General features: G+C 45.8%; 1 protein-coding gene across 3 annotated transcripts; it reads left to right on the top strand.

The window, feature by feature from the left end:
- The first annotated feature begins 604 nt into the window (after window positions 1-604).
- On the top strand, window positions 605-24833 carry GPR50 (G protein-coupled receptor 50). Of its 3 annotated transcripts, none has more exons than XM_068697245.1 (2): window positions 605-888; window positions 20272-24833. In XM_068697245.1, the coding sequence occupies exons 1-2, from the start codon at window positions 714-716 to the stop codon at window positions 21138-21140; spliced, it is 1044 nt and encodes a 347-aa protein (XP_068553346.1). In that variant the 5' UTR covers window positions 605-713; the 3' UTR covers window positions 21141-24833. The 3 variants fall into 3 exon arrangements, with proteins under 3 accessions (XP_068553346.1, XP_068553348.1, XP_068553347.1); XM_068697247.1 differs by lacking the exon at window positions 605-888 and adding an exon at window positions 2459-2653; XM_068697246.1 differs by lacking the exon at window positions 605-888 and adding an exon at window positions 4235-4523.
- Window positions 24834-26819: the final 1986 nt, after the last annotated feature.

The raw sequence follows: 26819 nt of genomic DNA, 5'->3' as shown, positions 1-26819 counted from the left end.
CTGAATGCAAACTGGGCAGAAGTCTGTGAAGAAAACTATTTGGTTTCGATGGAAAGAAAACATTCGCAATATTGTGTAGAACGCAGCGCAAGCTCACCCAAAGGGCTGAGCCTCAAGCTGAACTACTGTGTTTGGCAATTTGAAAATGCACTGTTTTGATCGTTATAATGAAAGTGAAATAAAGTAAAATAAAATAAAGTAAAATAAAATAAAATAAAACATTTTTATTCAAAATGGAGTGCTCTCAAGTCTCTGTAAAAGGCAGCTTAAGGCAGCCTGACTCAGCCAAGGCCAGAGTGCAGGAGTGGGGCTTGCTCAGGGTGCAGCCTGGCTGGGGCACCCCTGGGTGCTGCTGCTTTGGGATGGGATGGGATGGGATGGGAGTAGTTGGAAAGGACTTCAAAGGCTCTCCGGTCCACCTGCCTGACCTGGGGGCTAACCAAAAGCAAACCCATGTTCCTGAGGGCACACCCGGGGGGTGACCCCCCCCCAGCCCCGCACCGTGCGGGCTCCCCGCCGCTGCCCCCCGTCGCCGCGCGGTGTCGCCATCCGACAGCGCTGCCGCTGCCCCCCCCCCAGCCCCTCCCCGCCCCGCCCCGGGCCCCGGCACCGCCCGGGGGTGGGGGCGACGGGACCCCCCCCCTCCTCCAAAAATAAAAAATAAATAAAAAAAAAATCCCCCCCCAAAAGCCCCGCAGTAACGGGAGCTGCGCATGGAGAGGCAGGGGGGGAACGGGAGCTGCCGGCCGGGGCCGGGGGGGGGACAGGCGGTGGCCAGGGCTAGCAGCGGGCTGGCGGCCGTGCTGATCGTCACTATCGTGGTGGATGTGCTGGGCAATGCCCTGGTCATCCTCTCGGTGCTGAGGAACAAGAAGCTCCGCAACGCCGGTGAGTGCGGGGAGGAGCGGGGGGACCCGTGGGGACGGGGCGCGGGGAGGTCCCGGGGTGTCCCCGGGTGTCCCCCGCTGGGTGCCGGTGTCCTGGCAGCCGGCAGGGAGGGCTTGGGTCTGCCGTCAGAAGTGGGTTATTTCGGCAAAGGCTAGGAGAAAATTCGGTAGGAATTGCTCCGGGGGGAGTTTCAGGTGGTGCCGGTCGGATGCGCGTGGTGTTAGGAGTGCTCGGGCTGCTTTTACGTGCGAAGGCATAAAGGGACCTGTGCTGTTAGAGCTCACTGCATGGTTCGGATGAAATGTTCTCCGGTGGTTATAAGGTGGGAGAGAAAGTTGTGAGTGCTCTGCAGGTGCTGAGCTCCCTTCTCTGTATCTCCGTCTTCTGTTAATACGGAGTAACTCAACAGAGTACAGTAAAAGTAGCTTTTTCCTACAGGATAACTAGTAAAAATGGGTGAGCCTGATGGGACAGCATCCCCCCTCCTTGCCCCCACTATTTGATTGATTTATTAACGATAGTGCTCAGCTGCTGGCTGGGGCAGGAGCTGGGTGCAGCACCCCCGAGCTCTGAGCCTGTGTTTGCCCAGGCACACAAAGCGTAGCCCATAGGATCCCCAGCACATAAACGTGCTGCTTTCTGTTCGCTTTGCTTTAACATGGGAGCATGGGGAGCTTGTGATCAGAAGGAAAAATAGATACCCCCTATCTCTCCCCCCAGGGTAACTGGTGGTGTATGTTCTCTGGCTGAGAAGTGCAGCAGGCAGGTTTGAAGCCATTTAGCTGCCTTTACCACCTGTCTAATTGTTAATCAATTGGGTGCATGGCAAGTCTTAAGCCTGCCTCCTCTGCGAGTTAAAGTTGCTAGGAAGTGAAGGAGAACTACCTCCCCTTTGGGTTATAACAGAGATACTTTCAGTCTAAGTACCACTCAAGAGCCAGGTGCCAAACACATTTCCAAGCTTTGGTTCGTGCATTCAAGGCTCAGCACACTTAAAAGGTTGAGGATGGTGGGCAGAGGCTCTGGAAATGCAGTTTTCCAGCTCTGCTGAACTCTCTGCAAACACAGGCAGGCAGCCAAAGCGTGCACACCTTGAAAGCCCCCGTCTCGCACCCGCGCTGCCCTGCAGAAGGCTGCTCCTGCTGCCTCCTTTTCCTCGGTAGCAGCATCGTCCGCTCAGGGAGCCGGAACCTCTGTAGGGGCAGTCAGTGGGGTTATGACTTTAATTAGGTCACCAGGCTCAGCTGGATTTAATCCCCTTGCTGTACTCCGTGTATGTTGCTGTGAGGCTGTCATGCTGGCCCAAACCCAACGCAGAAGTCCGCACGTGTTATGTGCGCACCGATACCTGTGTCAGCCAAATGCCTGGGCTGGGAAGAAACAGCAGATCGGCCTGACAAGCCCTCCTGCCATACAGCCGTGCTGGCCAGCACTAATTGCATTCCCATCTCCTCACGCTTTGCCATTCCCTGGCTCTGCAGGACCGCAGCCGGGGTTATCGGCCTGCGCTTCCCAGGTCAGCCGGCCCGAAATGTTGGCACACCACAAGCTTTGTGTTGGCTCATGGGGGGGTTATTTATTGTTCCGAGACCTCTGGAACTTCCTGCGTGCCCTGTGACATGTTTCTTTTCTCAAAGGCAGCATTAGGGAGCTCCTTGGTACGTGTTCACGTTTTCCAGTTTTGCAGATGTGGAAAATGTTTAGTCGTGCTGAATGCCTTTCCCACTTGCTTCTGGAATTCGGAGAATTTGGTTATATCAGAAATGTAAGTCATCCTTATCTGCAAAGAGAAAAAGAAATGCTTATACTTTCTACATCTGCTGTATCAGGACGGGTAATTTCCCTGGACTTTCTTTTAGTGTCAGCCTGTTGTATCGATAGATCACTGCCTTTTTCCTGACATATGTTGCCGTTATTTTTTGTGATATTGTTTAGCTTCCTTTATAAAATAATTTGCTTTCTAGCTACTCATAGTGGATTCTCTATTCATTACTCATTTCTTAATTTATCTCCTGTCTTAATTCTTTAACAAAATAAACTTTTTCTGAATATAGTATTGCTTTTCAGGAAGGAGGAGGGCTCTACTGAGGTATCTTTAAACATCTCCCACTGTCCCATTCGTATATATTTAGGTGTTTTCTCTCAGTTATTTTTGTCTGATTGTTTCTAGTTTGGGGAAATGGACCTTTCAGAGGCATCGCATTGGACCACGTTCAGTTTTCATATCTCAGGTGCAGTTGGGAACTGTACTTGGTTTCCTCCCAGCTCCTGCAGGATTTCCTTGTCCTAGAAAGCTATTGACTGTATGTAGGTGTTTTGAGATGATTTTTTTTTTCTTTTTAGCACCACAAACCCTCCAGCATCTGCCACAAGCCTGAAACGACATCGTTTCTGTACATCGTGGGTAGCTGCTCAAGGAGCTGCTCATCTGTTCTGCCGGTTCGTTCCTCTGTAGCAAACTCCCACCAGGGCTTCTGATTTATCCTGACCCCCTGGAGTATCAGAGGATCTGACATGGGGATTGTGGCCCTCTGGGCTCAGCCCAGGGAGATGTGACACTGGCCAGGGAACTGCAGGAGGGCCGCTGGGACTCCACGTGGAAGGGTGACACCCGGCACCCCCCTCTTAAACAGGGATGCCACCAAAGGTGTGAGCTGCTCAAAAATGTCCTTGCTGTTGGTGGGGAATTATCCGTGGCAGCATTTCCTTTTAGCTTCATTACCGACTTGCTCAGCTGGACAGTGATGAATTTGCCACGTCGAGCTGGCTGCCAGCGATGCTCCTGTGCCATCAGCCACAAATGTGGATGCAGCAGCGGGGCTGCTTCAGGGCTGTGGTGTCAGGGTGTGTTCCAGTGGGCTCAGGGGGCTGCTGTACTGGTGGTGTACTGGTGGTGTAATGGTCCCTGCTGGGCTGGTGGCTCCTTGTCATGTTGTCCTAGTGCTGTGCCACGGGCACACACAGTCCCTGCAGATGTTCCTGGGCTGAAGACTTCTGTAGTTGTGGCCTGCTGGCTAGAGGTTTTAGTTTTTTTTTTCCAGTCAGGTGAAGACCCTTCTCTCCAGCCATATGCGTGCTTAACACAGGTTTTTACTGTGTGCTGGTGCAGGTCTCAGTACAGCTACCCTCAAATTAGTTGAAACAAAGTTCCTCTGATCAGGAAAACCTGCACCAGACTCATCTCCATCTCTTGGGGACTCCTCTGGCTGAACTTTGCTTTCTGGTTTTGAGGCCACGAAGGAAGGGTGTTTCTGCATGGCTGCCTCCAGACCAGCATCCTGTTTTTGTGCACAGGCTCCTGCAAAGGTGCTGGGCACCAGCCCTGTGCCTTCTCCTTCTCCTCTGTGCCGCTGTCAGGCTGTGCTTTCCCACGAAACACCACCTCGGCTGCGCCCAGGCTTTGCACAGCAGGAGAAACGCGGCCAAGTTGTTCGTGTGCCAAGCAAAGTCCCAGCCTGCCTCCCTGGGAGGGCTGCCCTGCACGCCCCGCAGCAACAACAGGCTGGGCTGGCCCAGGGCTGGGTGCTGCTGAAAGATTTGGAGGGACAAACACTGGCTTTGGCAATAGCAAATGACTAATGGCCTCGCTGACAGTCCTGCCACACGAGCTGGGACCTGTTTCAGGAAGAGGGAAGGTGGGCATACATGCTCTGTTTACTTTTTTTTTTTTCTTGTCTCCATTTTCTTTGCGTTTTGTTTGCTTTTCTTTCTCTGTTCCACGTGGGTGATGTTTAATCCCATCCAAGTCCAGGCAGAGAGCAGCAGGAGGAGGACAGGACCGTCCTGGGGGCTGCCTGGCAGTGACAAGGCTGTGCCCTGGGGCTACTCTTGGAGGAAGGCATGGAGGAAAACCCCCCGTGCCGTGTTTTTTTCCCATTTGTAACCATTCCCATTCCTGAAGTCGGAGCTCTGGTGGTAATACTGGGTGCTGCTGTCTGCCACCACCCAGCCTCAAAGATCAGTCCGTCCAGAGGGGCTGCGACCAGCTCAAGGGAACACCTAGGTGGGAAAAGCAGGGTTTTTTGTGCAGGGCAGAGAGGGAGTGAAACTGGCTTTGCCCCACCTAATCAGGACAATAAGCTAATTAGCTAATGAGAGGAGTCTTCCCAATGTGGCTGTACCCTTGGAAGATGTTAATTAAAGTCTTGCTCAATCCCAAACTAGACAAAGCCTCTGTGATTAGTGTGGGAGCAAGGAAAAACCAGCGGCTGAACGCCAGCATTGTGTCCCGCAGCACAGGCACAGCCTTCGCCTCCTTCTCCTAAAAAGAATATATTTGCTTTGGAATAAATTATACAGAAATGGAAACGGAGCAGTGGGCAAGCAGCAAATAGGGCTTGCAAGGGGTTGGAGTGTTTCTGCCTTTCCGTGGAGGCGTCTGCCCTTCTTCTCTTACATTTTGGCTGCAGTTCTCTCCCTCGTGCTTCCTTTTTTGAGATAAATTTCTCCCACAACTGGCTGGGTTTCTTCTGACTGATCATTACCCTTATAAAACCATTTGGGGCATTCGCATCACATTGCTAAGCCAGTCTTTCACGTTTTTGTCTCACCTTTGAAGGTGATCCCTTCGCACTGCCGGGCAGACACCAGCCTGCAGCATCGCAGATTTACCTAACTCAGTGTAGATCCAGATTCATTAGATCAGAAAACTTCCCTGAACAGGGAGCAGGACAGACCATGGAGAGCTGAGCACTTCTTGACTTGTTGGCCTTGTTCTCTCGTCTTATTCCTTATCTAATCAGCAAAGCAGGGTGACCAGAGGCTGTAAACGATTGCAGATTAAGAAAGTGCAACGTGGAAATACTGATCTCTGGGATAAAAAAACAGCACGGGCCCCAAATGAAGGGCTCTAGCAGTCACACGGAGCACAAAAACTCAACTTGGCTTGTGGGGATGAACTGTAAAAATTCAGAGGTGAAGCAGGAGGAGCTGCTTGCACAGCCACGTGCAGCACAGATGTGGCATCTGGCTTTTGCTCAGCATCCAACGCCTTCGGGCAGAAGCTTTGGGGGAGTTTCAGTAGGAAAAGTGTATTGTGATTACACAGCGGTTAAAAATGTATTGTTTCTTGTCAGTAGTGTATCTGCCAAACTTGTAAAGTTTTTTTTTTTTCCTCTTCCATGGCTATTTTTGTTTAAGACCTGCTTTGCAACACAGTTGGTAAAGACAGGCTTTTGCTTTAGAAAATGAAGGAAACATTGCAAATGAATAGGCAAGGCCGGAGGTATTTTATTGATGGCACCGTAGGGGAAGGCCAGTTCTGATTTTATCTGCAGAAATTCCACAATTTTGCAGCGTTGCCTGGCAGACTTCCTCCTGATTTTAGAATGGGTCTGAGTGGAAAGCTCTGCTCGAATATGGACTTGATCTTGGCATTGCCTGTGAACTTTCTTGAGATCTTCAAGTGCACATAGAGGTGCTAAGAGTTCAGAAGAGATCAGTAGTTACGTATCACCATAGACAGTGTTTAAATTCATATTTCTGCTCTGAATAAAACTTTTGGAAAAGCTTCTGTCTAAATTTAAATAAATTGTCTCTAGCAACCAGCCAGTAGCACTGAGCAAAATGTGCTGAGCTTGTGAAACAAGCGGGGATATTAAGCCACGAATAAATCATTGGTTCAGATCAGCTTGCGCTAACGATAGGGCCCATTTAAAGAAAATGCACCATGTAATTCAAAGTGTTTCAGAATTAATAATAATAATTACATTCTTAATCACCAGGAGGCAATGTTTCTTTCCCTTGCAGCTGAGGAAACCTTAGCAATGCAGGATTTACACTTCTCTAGGTGTAAGCCTCTAATTTCTCTCAAGCAATTGTATCGGACACGTGCTGTTGTGCAGGATTATTCCCCCCTGCCAAAGGGGGAAAATCAAGGACTGCAAATTTAGTTTTGTGTATTGCTTCAGGAAGGGAGTGGATTTGAGTCCTATTTCTGCAGCAAGGTTTTCTTTAGTTTCTGGAGAACACTTGGGCAGCAAGCAGGGCACTGACATTTTCTCACACGATGTCTTGTATAGCGAATAAAACTTGGATCATTCACTTCATATAATGGAGGCTTTATGTTAGGCGAGTTGTGCATCTGGTCTGGGTAGCAGGGCATCTTCAGGTACAGGTTGCTTCTCCCACCAGTTTGTCACCAACATGCAGCCATCACCCAGGCGCCATGGTTATGGCTTTCGTGGAGATTCCCGAGCTTACCACCAAGTCAGGCTTCTGTGGTGCAGGCTTATCTTGGAGGAGACTTGCAAAGATTTTTGTAATATGTAAGGGTGTGTTTTCCATGAACACATCCTGTTTTCTGGCCATTGTTTGAGCCTGGGCTCTGTGTCGTGGCCGTTTTAGCATCTTCCCTCCCTGCCTGGCCTCAGCCATTGCTTCCCCACGTACTTCTTCTCCCATGAGGTCCTATAACTTGTTAAGTGAAAGCTTTGTGCATCAACTGCCTCGTAAAATTTCCTTGCGTATTTACTGGAGCAGTGTTCAAAAATGAGTGCTCTCATTAGAGAAGCGACCGTGTTGCATTAATATTACATGTGAGCGTGGAGCACTTGGCTGTGCGTCAGGAGGAGCGCTCCCCCAAGGCACATTATCGCACCGGAGCCCAGTAAATGTTTTCTTGAACTTCTCCGTGCAGCAGCTGCTGCTGCAGTTGCTGGCAATGGGACAGGAGAAGAGATGACCCTCAGACCTGCTCTCATCCTGAGAGCATGCATGACCCCCCTGGTCTCCGTATGGTGAGGGAAAATGTCACCTTACTGGGCCTCTGTGGAGTGGTTCAGCATAGTAAGTGTTGAGCTTATTTGCTCGGCTTTCTGATGGCTTTTTGATTCTTGTGGTACTCACAAAGTCCAAGACATTATTTCTATAAAGAGGTGAAAATACAGGAAACTTAAGTAAGAGAAAAGCAATTGAAATATTGGCTTTTCACAGCTTCTCCAAGACGGCACGTACTGCAGTCCCTTGCCTTAGGGCTCCATGACATTTCTGTTACTTGTTATATTGGAAATGCTATTTGCATTCATCCACTGTAGATGTATACAAATATATTTCCAATCAAGAGGTAAAATTTAAGCTGAGGGAGAATTCAAAATTACTTTATGGGCAAGTACCTTCTGTAGTTTTGATTTTTGTGTGGTGCTCAATGCTCCTTCTCCTCTTAAAACTTGAAAACAGGGCAGCGCGTGCCTTGGGATGTGATGAGGAGTTTGGAAGAAGAGCAAAGTTGAGAAAGAAGAGCTTAACTTATGATGTTGCCTGCCTACCTTCGTTAAATACATCTGTCCAACCCAGCTTTCAAAGTGATGCTCCCAATGTTGTTGCTGCAGAAGTGGTGAGATGAGTTGTGCCAGGACCAGCCCTGTTGGGAGCAAACCAGTTGGCAAAGAAGGCAGGAGGGGAGTTTTACCTTGGGACTTCCAGTGCTAAGAAGGAAGTACAGGGGCAGGAGGTTTGACCTCAGCAGCGTCTGGCTGTTCCTTGTCCTCTGCTGAAATATAAAGGAAAGCAGCAAGGGCTTTCTTGGAACAGTAGGGAAGGGAAGGATGATCTCAACTGTGGGATGTAGATTTATGGATCTCATAATAGGGCTCGTGTTTGCAAATGTTTTTCTGCTTTTCCTAGTGAGAAACAGCAGTCCAATTGTGTTCTCCCTAAGAGAAGGATCATTTATGCTCTCAGCGTGGATGCTATTTCCAATTTTCCACAACCTTTCAGTGTCTTAACAGTCTCTTGTGAAGATAGTGTGTTTATTTATTTTTCTCGATAAGGTTGTGTGCTGTCCGCTGTTAAGGGCTCTGTGTATCTTGGGGAAATGAGTGTAGGTAGGTAATCATTTGCATGATATCATGTGCCGGAGTTGAAGTCTGTGTAATTATGTAAAAGATTGAAAATGCTGTGAGCTATGGAACTGAAGAAGTTTGTGGTTTCTAACCTGGACTTTATCCAGTATCTAGTTTTGTCTTGGATGTTACATGGGTAATGAAATATATTTTGCATTATGTCATTCCAGTTTCCAAAATACGTCTCCAGAGCACTGGTAAACTCTGAATTCTGTTTTACCTTGGAATGGGGATTGGAAGATTTCTCGGATGCTTTTATGATGAGTGTTAATTATACGCGTATCATTTTTAGGCTCTCGAATCTGTATCCCCATGATGTTTGCGTAACTGTTGCAGCAGCTACAAATACTGATGTAAACACCAGGCCACATCCATGGAAAACAATCTGTAAATCACCAGGAGACTGCAACGCATGCTGGATTAGGGCTTTGCTCCCCTGGCCTTTACATAGCATCAGCACAACCATTACCTTCCCAACGCCTTCTCACTTTTGGGATGGGAACTGCTCTTCACAACACGGGGAGATGCAGAAGTGTGTGGTTTACGACCTGCTGCTTGTCCCTGGGGAGGTCCCGCTGATTCAGTGAGAGCTGGCTTCGTCTCCCGTGACGCCTCAGCCGTGAACTGAGGGGAAAATGGAAAAATCTCTGAATGCTGGTTTAAATGGCTAATGGGGAACGCAGATGTGGTGTTCTGCCCTCCCTGATGTCCCCAGGGGCAGGGCCAAGCTCTCTGATGTTGACAACATGGGTCATGCCTTGTGCCTGGAAAGTGTCAGATGTGGAAGGAGATCTGGGCTTTTTGGGTCCCCTGAGCATCCCCTGCACAGCCTCAGCTACCTTCAGCTTTGTCAAGGAAGCAAAAAAGCTTGAAATTGCAGTGAAATACGCTGCTCCTGCTGTGTTCATCCAAAAATTCTTGGCTGGTGCCAGCACGCCTGCGAGAAACGAGCAGTGAGAGCCCACACGTGCCCCTCTGCCAACCCTCCCATAGTTGGGTTTCTAAATCACAGAGTTTCTCTTTTTTTTTTTTTTTCTTGGATGGATTAACACGGATCCAGATCCAACAAGAAGTCGGCCTTCAGTGGCCTGGTAAATCGTCCTTAATTTTCTGGAATAGGTTAATTTCATTTAGGCGAGCAGAGGCCAAAAGAGCAGGCTTTTCGTGGCACTGCCAAGTCAGAAGATTAAGTCAGCATTAAATTCATTAGCAAGCCAATCTATCTGTGTTGGCTAACACTATCTCAGCCTCTTTGTCTTGCATTTTCTTTCTTGAATGGCAGTTTAGGTAACCCACAACCTTGCTGCCGTATTGTGGCATTATACAGTGGTTGCTCCACTGAAATCCAAGTTTAACATGTTTTCGGCAGATTGAGTTTAGTTTTAGTTGAGCATTGAAATGAGTCTGGTTTCCCCAGGGCTGGTTCTGAATTGTGTCCATAAGAACTTGTCCCACGGTCTGTGGTTTTGTGAAAACTGAATGCCCTGCTTTCCCAAAAAAAACTTAGGGTCACCCTATACCTTTCTAATGAGCTCAGTCGCTCACAATATCCCTGCTCTGCTGGGGACCAGTTTCCATTGTGCAGAAACCTTTTCTATTTTTTTAATGAGCCATCCACTCTCCTGTACAAAGGGAATGAAGCTGGCCTTCGATAACAAAAATGATTGGGGAAAGGCAGGCAGTGCGATCAGACACACTTCAGTCTCCTTGAGAAATGAAGCGAACAAAGATGAGTAGTGCTGATATTCTGAGGTTTGCACAGTGCCATCACTGCCTGCCCACTAAGGAAATTCAGAAAGCTTGGTGCTGCCCCCTCATGCTGTGGGACGATCTGTGGCTGCCTGGCAGCTTAGGTATTTAATTCCTTTGCTTTTTCAGTGTTTGTTTTGGACCTGATTGAAGCACAGAGCTCCCAGCCTGTTCTGGAAATCCGCATCCTTCAGGCAAAACCTCCCACTTGACCTGCAGGATACTTTTCAGTCCCGAGCACGTCGTAGCTAATGCTGCAGACCCATCAACATCTTTTCCTCCAAGTCGAATGCTTGCAGGTTTTTAAGCAGTATTGTAACACCAAGTGAGTAATGGGGAAATTTATCCTGGTAAGATTTATGGCTTTCATACTGGGGGGCTCCAGATGATACCAGATTAATGTATTCCTAAGGTTTGAGCAACCACCTGGGAATTAACACTTACTTTCAATCTGAAATCTTGGCTGAGGCCTTTTGTCACATCTGTACTAATGACTCAGTCTTCATAAGAGGTTGAATTTCTTTGCGTGGTCTTTTGAAACTAAATATGAAAGGGGAAAGATGGCCCTTAATTTTAACAAGTTCCCATTTGGCTTAACAGCTGCTGTGAGCTCTGCCTTGTCTTTCTGGCTGCATTTGCCACTTTGGCGGTGTGTTTCGGGCTGTCAGAGCCTTACAGGGTTCTAATGAAGCACGACACTTCTTTTTCTTTTCCCCACAGCTGTTATTTGTCATTTGATATAAATCTGCCTCGTTACAGCCTCATTCCTGAATAAATGATAAAAGGGCAGTTATCATAAGAAGGCAGCGCTGGCATGTGAGCTCCTGCCTTGCTGCTGATATAGAAGAAGCTGTCGCTCTCCTTTTAAAGGCTGTGTTATGTAGCTGAATTTGGGAAAGACTTTGTACTCCCGAGGGAGACCAAAGCAGACCTCTTCCCCTGTTCTGCCCTTCCCTCCTGTCTTGTCCCAATTAGCAGCCGCGGTCCAAGCCCCTGGTGCCAGGATGCGTTTGTTTTTGGGGTGGTGAAGTCAATGTGCTCCTGGGGCACATGATGACCAGGGCAGGGTGACATGCTGGCTGAGGTGCTCCAGCCCCATGCTCCTGCCTGGGAAGGCTCCTGGATGATTCAGGCTGGAGCCTATTGCAAGGGCTGGGCTCCTCATTGTGTGTACATCCATTACCGAAGCTCTGAACCCTGGTTCCTTAGAGCTCTGATGTTGAAAATCACTCCCTGGGTTCCTTACAACATCCACAGGCACTTGACTGGGCTATTTCAGTCCACTGGAAGCTTCATGTGGTGTCGAGGACGGTCCTGCTGGGCTGAAGATGACCTCTTGGCTCACAGGATGTTGCCTGAGCTGCCGAGATGCAGAAGCCTCTGTACTAAGCCCAGGCTTTGTTTCATCCTGATGTAGCTCCTTAAATATTCTGTCACTCTGGAGCTTGTCGACCAACAAAAATACTTCATTGGGGCAGCTAACAATGTGGGATTTCAGCAATGAAAGGGAAAATGAGTGAATCCTGCTAAGCAGAGGACACAAAGGTTTACAAACGGTTCTGAAGGGACCAGGAGGCAGGAAGTCGTATCTCATGCTGGATAAATGACAGCTCTTTAAAAATGCTGTCAGTAGATAAGGAAGGCCTAGGGGCGGGGGAGATGGCTTTTCAGAAATGGCACGGAGTGAGCGAGGTTGGTTTTATTTATTTATTTATTTTTAAAATTAGGAATCTTGGCCATTTCTCTTGCCTTCGGAGAGAGAGCCTCCTTGGCTTGGCTCCTCCAAGCCTCCTTGGCCTGTGATGGGAGTCATAAGGCTAAATGAAGTTGCACACTACTGCTTTGAAGTATCCTGGTGTGGGTGTTAAGCAGTTTCAGAGAGAAGAAATCCCTGTGATTTATTTCTTGCTGAGAAAACTTCAATGGAGATAAAAAGGCAAAGGGCAGAAAAGTTTGCGGATACACTTAAAAGCCCCGTCACTTGATGATTATTATGCAGTTGTAAAGTAAGTCTGCCCCCAGCATTACTGTCAAGAAACTAGGACTTGGGGTATTTCAGGATGAGGCAAGCTCAGTTTCACATGGATGGCTTTATTTTATTTGTTTCCAGCATCATTTATTTATTTATTTATTTACTTACTTATTTTCCTTTCTGGGGGCAAAATGTTGTTTGTTTAAGACAGAATCCAGTGGTATTGTGCTGGAAACTGTCGATAGCAGAGGTATCTGCTCAGTTGTGCTCCACGAGTGCAAGATCTCCCACTTACCATGCACATTTCTCTGCCTACATGTGTGGCTACTTACTTCGAGAGGTTCTTCCAGTAATTTAGGTCTCATAGGCCCATGCAATCTTACCCTCATTCACCCAATTGGATACTATCCACCATTAGACTTCCTACAGAGGTCAGTGTTAGAGCACACCCATTTAAACCATGGGCTTATGTTAGAACACGTTTAGTGTGGACTTTGCTGCAAAAACTGCTTTTCTCTTGTAATATTCCCATACATTGCACCTCAAAGATGATTAAGCGTCACAAGTCGTTAGGAAAAACAAACAAACAAACAAAAACCCCCACAAAAAACACAAACAGAAGCAAATGTTCTCATACAATTCACTTGGGACTCCCATTTCCAAGAGTTTCTCGTACCATCAATAGCTCCTTGTTGCCAGTCCTGTACCCAGACTTGATACAAGTTCTGTAAGTCCTGTGGAATATCTAAAGTAAAGATTTTACTGATGTTCTGGGAAACATTGTATTTTGGACTTATTTCTGGGAAAAATAAGAAAGTCCTTTAGGGCTTGCCTTTTTATTATTATTATTATTTTTATTTGAGGTAATTTTTTCCAGTATTGTTATTATTGTTATTGAATCAACTTGAATTGTTTGCACTGAATTTTTGCCAGCACAATTGTATCAGCGTCCCTGCAGTGTTCCCAGGTGAAAGTAACTCTCTGTTTCTGATGGGATTAGTAGATAGTTGTGAATGAACCAGAAGGTCCAGGACAGATTTTCTTTCACTTTCTGGTCTCCTACTTACATGCAGGGCTTCTTTTACAGTTGGCATCACTGTGGCCAAGCCAACAAATGATGGGTCTCTCTTCCTCTGTCTGCAATGCAGGGAATATCACTCCCGTTCCTAGCATGTTGTGATGGCAAGATGAACAGTAATTCAGGTAGCTCAGCCTTTTTTCTAGCTGGGAAAGGAAACAGCTTTCTTTAGACTGAGAATGGGAAAAGCAGACAAGCTGTCTCTAGGCAGACAATCCCATTTCACCATCCCTGAGCTGAGGACGGACACTTGGAGCACAGATGCTTTCTCTTAGTGTGTGCACCAAGCCTAACTCTTTTCTGTTATGTAAAGTCCTTCTATTATTATTCCTTCGGTTATTGATTTAGGCTTTGTTATTTCATAAGTTGATTACATTTTTTGTCTAAAAATGGCCTTTATGGCAAGTGAATCATTTTGATGTTAATCTCTTGTTCTTGTTGGACACAGCGCCAGAGGCGTGATGCTGCCAGGATCAGTATGTGTTAGAGGTCTGTCTCGAGCCTCCGCTAGAAAGTGAGGTTGAATTTGGGGCAGCGTTTTGTCTTGTGCTGATCTGTGACCAGACTGAGCTTTTTCTCTGTTGCCTAAGTTCAGCTTGCTCTCTCCTGAAGCTGGGAACTGTACGATACTGCTTTGTTTCAGGGCACTTGGCAAACCAGTTAATAAATGCTAGGCTTGGCGAGTTAACATGGGCTGGTAGAGCTTATCTGTGCTTGTGCATCCTAGTGTGTCAGGGTAAATGTAAGGGCATCAGCCTGCATGGGAACGGGCTGCTTAGTCACGCAGTACCGCTCGGCAGTGATTTCGGTCAGAAACAGAAGGCGGTGAGCTGTTGGTTTATGGTCCTTGAAGGCTGAGATGCTGCAGCCAGCACTGTGCGGGCTCAGCTGGTGCTGGCAGAGGTGCTGAGGCTTGCGGTGTAAACCAGAGGCTGGCTGTGAGGGCCTCCTGACTCCCACACCTCCCTCCATCGGCCTCACTGCGGTGCCCTGCAAAGGCTACGAGGTGCACATGATATTCCCAAATTTGTCTTCACCCTAGGCATTTGGAAGGGATGCAGGGAGGAACCAGGCTTCCAAGTTGCTAACTGGATAGGGTTGCTTTTAGCACTTATTCTGCATATATTAAGAGCCAGATCGAGATGATCATGTATATTCCTCCTCTTTTTCTAGCAAAACCTATTGCCGTATTTGCATCCAGGCAAAACATCACAGTAACAAGAATTAAGTTTAGAAATCCAGAGGAATAACAGCATTGGGATTTTTCCTCATGCAAAATGCCAAAACTTCAATGAAAACACTGGAAGAAGTCATTAAAAGGCACATAAATGAACAGGAAATGTTATTTTCTAAAAGTTTAAAAACTGTTGGAGTTAGGTAAAATATCAAATTTTACCTAGTTTCCTCTTTCTTTTAAAATACCTTCAAATAATATTTTCAGGAAGGCATGTCTGAGCTGAGCAGGATGTATTAGGATTAATGTGGAGTAGGAGGGTGAAGCTTTTGAGGCAGGGTTTCTATGGGATGGTCTGAAAGCTTCTTTTTGTTTTTAATATATCTAAAACTCTGAAAATGAGGGTGTTGCTCTGCACTGGTACCAAAAGAGGAACACCCCTTTTGAAAGGTCCAGAAGAGGAGGGAACAACTCATTTTATTCAGTTGAGAGCCAACGTCCACCTCCCATCTGTGACACACCAAGGAAAAAGTGCCCATTTCCATTGTTTCCAATATAATGGTAAGCGATAAAATGGAAGATAGGAAACCATGTGAACAGGGCCGCTTGTATTTCCACGCATTTCCACAGGCTCCTGAGCTTGAACACAGCTTTGAAGCTGGCTGGCCATATCCAAATGAAAGTTGTGAGTCTCTGGAGTGTAAACATTGCAATGATTGCCCTTCGCCGCACGCAATTAGAGCAGCTGAAGGCACGGCTCAGATATGCTTTTGACAGCAATACAGTTAAAGGTTGTGACCTAAAAGCACATCTAAAACCCAGCCCTCTGCCAGCAGTGCGAGTAATTCCTTTCTCCAACCAGCGGACAAAATAATACGTGGAGCGTAAAAAAATGAATGTGATGGAAGTGCCTGGGAGCGGGTCCTTTCTACCTCAGTAAGTACTGTGAGGGTTTTCTCCTCCCGCTGGGAGCAAGCCTTTCCCACAGATCCAGAGGAAAAGGCAGCTTTTGTTCAGCTGTGGTGATGCACCGAGGAGCTGGCTGATGAGGCTTGCAGTCACGATGCCAAAGTGGTGCCGAAACACCTTGGCCTTGCTCCTGCATAGATGCCATGGATGGCAAGACAGGGGAGCACCATGCACCCACAGCTTTCCTTCTGGGAACGACACCAGCACTGCTGGTGATGCTCATCCTGAGCACACTGCTGCTGTCTGGCATCACGATTGTGCTGAGAGAGACATTTGCCAGGAAAAAGTTCAATGGTGGTGGAAGTTTATGCTTTTGTCTAGGACTTTCATTGTGTCCTTACACTGGATATTTCCACGTTCTCTAACGTTACGTTCTAAGCGTGCTGTGGTCCTTCTCTCCTGGCTGTTCGTTACCAGCAGGACCATTTTATGCAGCACAGTTGGAATTTGAGAGCTGCTGGCAGCCTGACCGCATCATCTGCCAGTGACCAGGCTGTGTCCCCTCCTGGTGGATACTGGATAATTGATTGTTTTTTCTCTTTCTCTGGTTTACTCCTGTCTTTGAATAGGCTTCATAAATAAACATATAAAATCATCAGTTAGAATTTGTGGATCGATGAACTAAATAACAGATATTTTATTTTATTTTATTTTATTTTATTTTATTTTATTTTATTTTATTTTATTTTATTTTATTTTATTTTATTTTATTTTATTTTATTTTATTTTATTTTATTTTATTTTATTTTATTTTATTTTATTTTATTTTATTTTATTTTATTTTATTTTATTTTATTTTATTTTATTTTATTTTATTTTATTTTATTTTATTTTATTTATTTTTTTCCTGTTGCCTGGACCTCAGGGAGAGTGTTCCTGGTTTTTGAGTTGTCAAACACTTTCTGTTGTCAAAATGTCAGCCTGGACTTTCTTCTTTGCCATTTTGTGCTGCATGTGTGATTGTGTGATGTTCTCAGGGCAAGTGACATTGAGCTAGACCCCTGCAGGAGGCTCAACCCTAATGCTCTTTGACCGGGCAGTTACTTTGCTCCCTGGAGTGCCCTTTTGGGGCTGGGGATGTTGGAAATGCTCCTCAGTGCGAGGGCTGCAGCATTGGCTGCCCCAAGCACCCCGGTATTATTATCGGGCCAAAAGAGCAGTCAGTGTATGATAACGTGGCTGCAAACCCTCAGTGCCATCTTTATAGTATAAAGAGAACAAAATTGTTCTGAAGGTGCTTGCTGTGAACTGCCACTTATTTCGCAGAGCCAAGCGTGCTCTTCGTGTCTGCCGAGTGGAAGTGGAGGTCAGCGAGGTACAAGCAAATGCTTAGCGAGTAGCAGGTAAAAACAAACACGGAAAGGAGGCTGTCAGAGCTAATACAGAGCCTTGTTGCACGTTGAATAAAGCTTTTAAGACTTTATCTATTTTGCTTGGGGCAAACAGTGCATTTTGTTTCTGTTTTGCAGCTCTCAAAGGTTAAATAGAGAGTATTAGGTTATGGTAAGTGGTCATCAGAGGCTTGCTTTACAGTCATGGCCTATTAAATTGTTTACTGAGCCTTATTACAGACAGATCCTTTTGATGCTGAAGAGAGTTTTAATTCCAGTTCACCTCCTTCTGGACATGAGTTTTTCAGAAAACCTGGAAAGAGAAACATGAAGGTTAAGGTGCTTCGTATTGCAGGCCACAGATAGTGAATTGTCACCGCAAACATACTGGTCATTCCTGGAAACTTAGCATTTTGTGTATCTTGGCATGTTTTTCTAACCTATCCTCTAACACTCTCCCTCCTTAACAAGGAAGGCGAGTGTAAGTCTGGTAACAGTGAACGAGGCTTTCGGATATTCTATTTGGACATTTTTGGCTGTAAAAAAATAGTTTATTTTAAGGCAAATTATTTTAATCTCTTATTTATTTTCCTTTTCAACCCAGCTTCTAGGTTCAGGATGCCTAAAACACAGCCTGTGTGTCTTAGAGGACAGTCCACAGGTGCTGTGGGATCAACAGGGAGATCGATGCAACTGGAGCTTGGGCACCACGGGATTTCCAGCAGCCTCCTGAGGCAGGCAGGGCCAGTGACCCTTGTATTTGCACAGTGATGCTCAGTTCATCTTTGTAGAAGAGTGATGTGCATTTGTATGGAAGTCAGGTGATGCTTGGGCAGCCTGCCATTGGGGACCTTTGTGTATGTGGCTTATTGGGTTTGCAGAACTCTTTGCAGGATTTCCACGCATATGAAACCTGGTGCCAGGACTTGACAGTAAGTCCTCAGATAACCTGTGCTGTCAGATAATCCAGGCAAAATGGGTTCCTGGCACTGCCAGGAATCTGCTGTAGTACAGCAGCAGGCTGCCAGAGTGAGCAGAAACACAAGTATGGGAGTGATTAGGGGAGCTCACAGAGCAAAGTAGGGGGGCAGAAGGTGCTCTGGGATAAATCCCCTTCTGTGGTACCTGCACGTGCTTATAACCTGACCTGCTGCCAGGCTTTAGATTGTTTAGTGTTTCAAATAATTTGCAGATTACACTGCGAAAAGGGTATTGTACCCCTATAGTCCTGTGTTGGACCTGTGGCATGTGAAAAGGCTTCAAGTTTCTGTGAAAAGGTGGTCAGGTCTGTGCTGCCATTATGCTGGGGCAGAGATGGAGCACAGAGATGCACAAACCAATTCATACCACATAGAAGTTTAAAAATGTGTCAGAAAGTGTGGAAATTAATGAGGAATTATATCCGTATGTTCACGAAGAGAAAAAGATGCATCTGAAAATAGTGCCACAGAAGCACGTCACTGAAGTTTGAGATAATGTCCTGATGGTATTACTTGCAGGCAGGACTCCTGTGTTTTATAGTGGAAAAATGTTTTCTAAAAATAATAATAAATCAGTAGTGACATAAAAAAGATGATTGACAGGAGATTGTTGTTTACTTTCTGTAACAGCCACACATTAGATTGCTTCACATTGGGTATTTAACTGAAGTTGACTCTTATTTCAATAAAAAGCAGCCATTTCCCATATTTTGGAGGGCCTATTCTGCTTGGAGGCATGCAGCGTGCCCCCTTCTCAGAGTACTCAGTTGTTAACACGCTCAGTTTTTCAGGACCGGCTGGCACGTGGCTGCTGGGTGGCTCTGGCCTCCGTGCTCACCCACCAGGAGAAAAATATAAAGCTGACCATGCTGCCAAATAGAAGGGAAGTTGAGTTTATTGCTGTGAAAAGGTGCAAAGTTAAGCTGTCTGACCTGATTTTTATTTTTTTTTTTTAATTTCTCTGTATTTTTACATTTTCCCAGCTATCCAAGTTAGTGAGGAAGGACTTGCAGAGGCTGTGATTTCTCCCAGTTGCTGGCAGGGATGTGAGGCTAAGAATTTTCCCTAAACTTCCCCAGAGGAGATTCTGGTGCTGGGGACACATTTTGCTTTTTGTTGAGGAGGCATCTTTGTGACTGAAGGAATACAAATTCGCTGCAGAGCAATGCTCCCTCTCTATGTGAGTGCTAAGCCTGCGTAGCCAGAGCAGCCACAGAGGCTGCCTATGCGAAATCTCTCCCTGCTGAGGTTTTAGCCCTTCGCGTGTCCTTTGCTAATACTTGTTTTGAAATGATGCTTCATGTCAGCTGCCACAGCTCGGTGCCACCGTGGGCTGTTCTCGAGTCCGGACTGCTTCCCGGCCGGTGTGAAGTGGCCTCTGCTGCCTGACGGGGGCTGTTGACTGGTGCCGATAGTTTTTGTTGGGAGCAAACATAGCAAGGAGCCAACTGCGATGGTGATGCAGGCGTGATTTCTGACAGCCCTTGGATATGTTTTCCAAATGCCAAAGCCAGTGACCTCGTTGAACTGAGATCTCAGTGAGCCTCTCCACAGATAATACAGAAAAAGACGCATTTTTTTGTTTTGTTTTATTTTTGAGATAATCTGGTAGACAGCATGCTATGAAGGTTTGAAGAGAGAGTGCAGGTGTGATCAGTGAGCTGGGGTGTCACCTGTAACACATAGCTGCATGGATGTTACTGCCTTAAATCTATTAAACATATCCTCTACCAGTACTCTAATAATATTCTTCCTACTACTGCAGATTTATCTGCAGGGGGTGATGTTAGGAAAAATGACTTTTCCTAGTGCTGTCCTCTATATTGCTGAGTTTCTCTTGAAATGACAATTTGTCTAATCATCAGAAAGCTGAATTTTGACAAATATTCGTTACGGCATTATAGCTGGTCCTGTAGTTATGCCAGTTCTCTAAAGACCTCTTGCTTCCTTTCTTCAGGAAAGTTATTAGTCCATACATTTTAATTTAGGATTTTATTTGGGTATTTAGGAAGCCTGTTCAAAGACAGGAGGAAATAACAGCTGAGCTAAGGCTAATGCTTCCAGCTTAGATCTTTTTTAGGAAGGAATACACAGGTTAATAATGCCCAGTTACTCCCTATTGCTGTCAGTAGTACAGACAGCAAAGTCTTATTGTCTATGGTTTCAAACTCCAAATGGGAGGCAGAGTGAAGCTCACAAGCAGAGTTAGGCCCAAAGAGGAGTTCTGAGGTGGAAGTTGTCTGTCCGGACCTCCGCTAACCTCTCGTGGTCTCTTCTCCTTTTCCATAGGCAACATCTTTGTGGTCAGCTTGTCTGTCGCAGACCTTGTAGTGGCAGTGTATCCATACCCTCTGATCCTGAGTGCCATTTTCCACAATGGGTGGACCATGGGAAACGTCCACTGCCAGATAAGCGGGTTCCTGATGGGCCTCAGTGTCATCGGGTCCATTTTCAACATCACCGCCATCGCAATCAACCGCTACTGCTACATCTGCCACAGCCTTCGGTATGATAAGCTCTTCAACCTGAAGAACACCTGCTGCTACATCTGCCTGACCTGGCTGCTCACCGTGGTGGCCATCGTGCCAAACTTCTTCGTTGGGTCCTTGCAATATGACCCCCGGATTTACTCCTGCACCTTTGCCCAGACGGTGAGCACGTCGTACACCATCGCGGTGGTGGTGGTCCACTTCATCGTCCCGCTGTCCATCGTGACATTTTGCTACCTACGGATCTGGATTTTGGTGATTCAAGTCAAACACCGGGTGAGACAAGACTGCAAGCAGAAGCTCCGAGCAGCTGACATCCGGAATTTCTTGACCATGTTTGTGGTTTTTGTCCTTTTTGCTGTGTGCTGGGGACCATTAAACTTTATTGGCCTTGCTGTTTCAATTAATCCTTCCAAAGTGCAGCCACACATTCCAGAGTGGCTTTTTGTCCTGAGCTATTTTATGGCCTATTTTAACAGCTGCCTCAATGCCGTGATCTATGGGCTACTTAACCAGAATTTCCGAAAGGAGTACAAAAGGATACTGCTGACACTCCGGACTCCCAGGCTGCTCTTCATTGATGTGTCGAAGGGTGGGACGGAAGGGCTGAAAAGCAAGCCATCTCCAGCAGTAACGAACAATAACAACCAAGCTGAAATAAACTTATGAGCCAGAACAGCAGCAATATTTATTCTGGGTTACCCGTGTACATATAATACATAAGCCTTTCTACCTGTGCATTTCACAGCTCTTGTTGCTGGACCCCAAATGGCCACCCCCTTCTCATGCAAGGAAGGAGTCTGGTACTTTTAATGCTCAGCTTATCACCATGACATCACGGCTTTGAGTAAGGATTTTAAGAATGGAACAACTGCCCTTTACCTTTTTTTTAATTATTTTATTTTATATATTTTTTTCCTATGCCATCATTCACTGTGTGCCTAATAAATTGCTTTGGTTGCTTCTGCAACAAGCATGCCACTACCCTCAAAAAGGGAAGCGTTCAGAGTGCATGAAAAAATGCAGCTATATTTGAAATGCAACCTGCAGAATTGCTGTGTAACACAAACCAACTTTTCTCACCTCCCTCTGAATTCTGTTCCTTAGCATTAACATAACCCAAATTACAGTAATCAAAGTGTAAACTGCATGGCTTCGTATCTTTTCAGTTAGGTTAGTAATGGTGTTAGCCAGCAGGCGTACATATGAGCACAATGACTTCCACTGCGCGTGTGTTTGTTTTCCTTTTTCCTTCTATTACAGCTTAGTAGCTGGCCTGGGCTGAATGCAAGGCAAACAGAAGCCAGACCTAGTGAGTGTCTGATGTGCTCATTTTAATTGAATCTCTACAGATATTAAGTACCCTTGCACTCTCCTTCCAGGCCATGAACAAGAGTATATAGCACATGACATAATCTAATTGCAGGAAGATACTTGGAGCCTGATTCTAATTTAGGCAGTGTCCTGCCATGGCTTGCATTCATTCCAAACATCAATCAGAAGTTCCTTCTGCATGAGCATCATAAAAAAGATGAACATAACAGAGTCCTATCCGCTTAATGCAGATGCAGGCTTTTAATAAAAGAGGAAAACTGAGTTCCGGTGATATTTGCACTTGGCCATGAAGGCAGAAGGGGAAGGAAGTTTTTGTTCCAACTATCTTCCCTTTTGCCCACCACATAACATGAATTTGATGGGGGAAGAGAGGGGAGAATTTTATTCCGTTTTGTTCATGGGTGAAGCAGTGATTAATTCATGGGAGCTGGGAGAAGATAGCTACGGAAGCATATTCACGCATCAGTTCTCAGTTAACACCTGAACTTTGTTATCTTTGTCATTGAAAACCATGTCCTGAAGTGCTGGGAAGGCCAGTATCACATCAGAAACAAGCACATGGGCAGAGATAAGGCTGCTTCTTTAATGAAGTGTGTATAGGGGGACTGATTGCTGTCTGTAAATACGACTTTATTTTTCCTTCGACTCATTGTGAATTCAACTTCTTACGGTTTTAAATGAGCAGAACCTGCTTTGAAACAGCCCCATTAAATCAGCAGATAAAACTCCCCTGGTGCAGCTCTGTCTTCAAGCTAGCAAGCCTGGCTTGGTGCCGGTGTACCAGGGGGCACAGCGGGAGCTGCACGAGGGGTGGGAGCAGGTCTGAGCCCCGTGGGTATAATAAAGACAGCAGCCGGCCTGCTCCTGATCAAAGAGTGCAGCCTTCTTCCAGTGACTTAAGGTACTGATTGCAGTCAGAGCAGGTTCATAGGGCTGAGTCCTGAACTGCCGAGAGCCTTTGTGGTAGCACACAGGTGCCTCGAGATGAAAGCAGGCAGGATTTACAAAAATCCATAGGCAGGCTAAGTGCCTAATCCTGAGCAAAGGTCAGCCATTTCTGCACTGCTTGTTGAAAGCATCCTGTTGCTGAACGCCCCTCCTGCTGAATATTTTGGGGGAAGAAAAGTTGAAAGAAATTGAGCTCCTTTATGGATCAGGCCAAAAAACACTGCATGGTGCATTACTTCAGTGCAGCGTGTGTGCTGCCCCGTGGCAAAGGTTGCTGTGATGTGAGCAGGTCTCTGTCTTTGCTGAGCGCCCTGGCACTTCATGACATTTTCAGACTTGAACATCTCCGCAACATCAGATGATTATTGTTTTAAAATGCACTGCAGCCAGCATCCCATAATAGGAATCAAGCTGAGGTCTGTTTTGGCCTCTTGATCTGCCTGAGCATGGCCAAATAAAGGTATATTGACCCTCGGAAATAACATGGTCTGTTTGCCTTCCAGCAAAACCAGTCTGGACAAATTCACACCATTTTGTGCAAACAAGGATGTTTTGAGTCAAACTAGGATAAGACAAGTGCAGAGAGGCAGCTGCAGCTGCAGTTAGTGCTCCTGCCATTGCCCAGGGAGTTGTCCCCTGTGCTGTGACCAGTCCTCAAATTAGTTTCTAATTAGCCACAGCAGCGTTAGTCAGAATCACATTAGCAAATAATTTTATCTGTTCAGCACCAACCCAAGCCAAGTACACTCCTTTCAGACAATCACGAAGGATCCTTTACAAGTTTGCCAAATGTCTCATAATCCCCCACCGCTGGGGTTTCATCCTATGGATCCTTGCCTTTCTAACTGAATGTTTAATGCAGGCAATGCGGTATTTTTCCTTTCTTTAAGCTTGGATTTGCACTATTTCTTATTTGGGCTCCAAAGTAACAGCCAGCGAGTGTTTGAACCAAGCTGGGTAAGCCAAAGAGGTCCCCAACAGGCACACAGTGGGAGCCTCTGCTGGTGCCTGGTGGGGAAAGGAGCAAGAGGAGCACCACAAGCATCTCCCAGGGGCTCGTGGAGTCCCTGCTGAACCGAACTATGCAAAGTGACAGGGCACCTGCCCCTCTTCTGCTGGATTTGCAGGGGACAAAGCGCCTGCTGCTGCGAGGTGGGGGCCCTGTGCCACCCTGCAGGCTGGGGATGGGTCCTATGATGGGCTCCAGCCATCAGACAGCACCGAGAGCTCGCCCCAGCACAACCCGTTCAGAAGTGTTTTCGGAGTCCCAGCGGGATGATTCAGCCGTCACGGCTGGGTTCCTGAGCGAAGTCCTGCTGGGGCTGGGATCTGCAATATAAAACATTAAGAGCAGGGAATGCTGGCTTCAAACAGAAAACACTGTGCCATTTGCTAGCACTTTGATACAGAGACAGTACTTAGGATAGGATAGAATAGATTTTTATACTGAATTATTTTAAGACTACCCGAGCAGCTCCTTATTTTTATGTTAAGAAATGGTTAACAGGGTACAGAAAGTTTATTTTGTTAACATTTGTTTACAGAAAAAGGGAGGTGTGTCTTAAACTGTGAATCCTGAGCAGAGTCAGTTTCCCCATGATAATCTAGCTTTAATCCAAATTGGAGCTTTCAAGGAAATCCCACAGCTTAAACTACACTCTGCCAATTCCACCTGTTGCATACTCTGCCTTAAGTCTCAGAAACAGCATTGACCTCTCCTATAAATAGGATTTATATCACTTGCTATGGATTTGATCTGTCCTGAATACCGAGTCTAGCCCCAAACCCTGAGATTGTTGTAGTGGATGTGAACTTATGGAGAGATGGTATTGCTATGAAGTAAGATTAATCTCTTGCCATGAAGAATTTTTTTGGGATGTTGCTAATGAATGTTGTTTAATCTATTTAAGAGGAATGTAATCGGTATATTTATATATGAATATATATTGCATATACTGTTTCCACTTTGTTATTTGATTAATAAATCTGCAGTATACTTCCTATTGCTATTTTTTGTTCATGAAGAAGATTTGTTCCCTTTACCTGTTAAAACTGTAATAAATCTCCCATTGGACTGCTTATTGATTTTTCCCTTTGCAGTTATTTTTTAATAAATATTTGGAACAGCTTGGGTTTTGTTGACTACCAGAAAGCAGATTGAATTGACAAATATAATTGGTTAAAATAGAGATTGAGTTCAGGCGTACGTCGGATTCATGAGTTTTTCTTCCAGGCACCTGTAAGCCAGCAGCCTGATGCACTGCAGTCATCCTCTTTGTGGAGGAAACTCTCTTTGTGTCGTCTCATCACTGTGTGTCCCTCCAAGGCCCTTTGCCTTTCTCGTGTCTATGTTCTGCAGCTGTGAGATCATGGGTTGCAGCCTGCTCCTTTTTTATAAGCCGTTTCTTGCCCAGTCTCAGAAAGGGCTTTGCAAAAACCCTGCTGTGGCTGCATTTTTATTTTAAAAATCAGACAGCATCCAATGTGCTTCTTTTGGGCTAGTATTTCAAATTTGGGCTTGTGATCAATTTGTATTATGCTCTGAAAATAAATATTTAAAAATATTTCTGAAAGGGCAATTAAACTGGAGTTATTAAATCATCAGTAAAATCTTAAGATCTTACTGATCTTTCGTTAAGAAAAGTGTATCCTAAATTAGTAAATTACTTATCAGAGAAAGCAGATCTCTGTTCTTGAAAGAAATGTGGCATCTAGCAATTAGCTTCTACTGAGCTGTCTACAGAGAAATACAGACTTTCATTTCATTTCATTAACATTTCTTCCATATCTTAGGCACGCTGAGTATTCATTGGAGGCGCACTGACTGCTCCTGTGCTGGTGGCAGGACTGAGCAGAGGCTACAGGGTTCTCGGTGCTCAGTCTCAAAAGCTAGAGATGAGGTTGCACTGGTTGGAAAGTGGAAAAATAAATAAACATAGAAATAGCTGCTGTCCTTGCTGCCTGCGAAGGAAAAGCAGCATTTCATTGCAGCAGCAGGATAAACATGAAAACTATCACATGAAAACCATGGCTTGCCTCTGTCTCATTGGTAGGTGGTTATCTTACTCTAGCAGATGCAGAATACAATGTCCCCTTCATTGCATTGCCTCAAGCTCACAATTTTGAAACGGGCTTATAAAATTTAAAAAATAAAAAAGGGGGAGGAAAAAAAGCCAATGCTTGAAAATAAACATGGAAATATGCCTGAAAAGTGCAAAGCTCCTCTTTAAAATTGGCTTGCAAGGCGTTAATTCCTACTTCATCATGGACGAGGCTGGACTTGGGGAAAAGATATAAAGGTAAGTTCCTGATGGAAAGAAGCACATTTTAATTGTGGGTTTTGCTGCATTCATGCAGTTCTTCAGCTGATAGGTCCTGTCCGCAGGTCGCAGCAATTGTACTTCCAGGCCAGCTTGGCCAGAGATGTTTGGCTGGGGGTCTCAGTGCCACTTCCAAGGTGAGGTTGGTGGAGTACAGATCGTGATCCAGTCACAGCTGCAGCTGGAGATCTCTGTTTGATTTACTACACAGACAGCGCCTTGCTCCCGTTTCCTAACAACGCGCCATGTGCAATCACCCAGTGGACACTTACAGACAGTATTTGCTCTACATCAGTGTGACATCAGGAGTGTCACTGACCATGGTTCAAACATAAATATACACATATGTATTTGTTACTTAATTTCCAGTTTTGCTTTTTCAATATCGCTATGAGCATATTTCAATACAGGCCAAACTCCTGGTGAAAATAGGTTGGGCAGTTTAAATTCTGCAAACTCGGAGCTCTAGTGAGAAGCAAGTTTGATCATGAAAGGACTCCACAGAGCTCTACAGAAAAGCACCAAGTTTTTCTTTTACTAATAAAACCATCTGTAGTAACACGGATACCAAAGCTGGTGCTGTAACTGAAGCGTGCAGGACGATTGCTTGAACAGCCCACAAGCCAACACAGAAACAAGATGAGGCGCAGCTGCAGCACTGTGTAGTAACAGCTGAGAATTGCTGTTAAAACAGAAAATCGCTGAACAGGAGCAGGCTTGTTGAACAAACAAGGAGTGCTATTTG

Source organism: Anas acuta, chromosome 13, assembly GCF_963932015.1.
Source record: "Anas acuta chromosome 13, bAnaAcu1.1, whole genome shotgun sequence".
NCBI classification, from domain to species: Eukaryota; Metazoa; Chordata; class Aves; order Anseriformes; family Anatidae; genus Anas; species Anas acuta.
The sequence above is the reverse complement of the archived record's forward strand: the minus strand, read 5'-3'. Positions and strand labels throughout refer to the sequence as shown.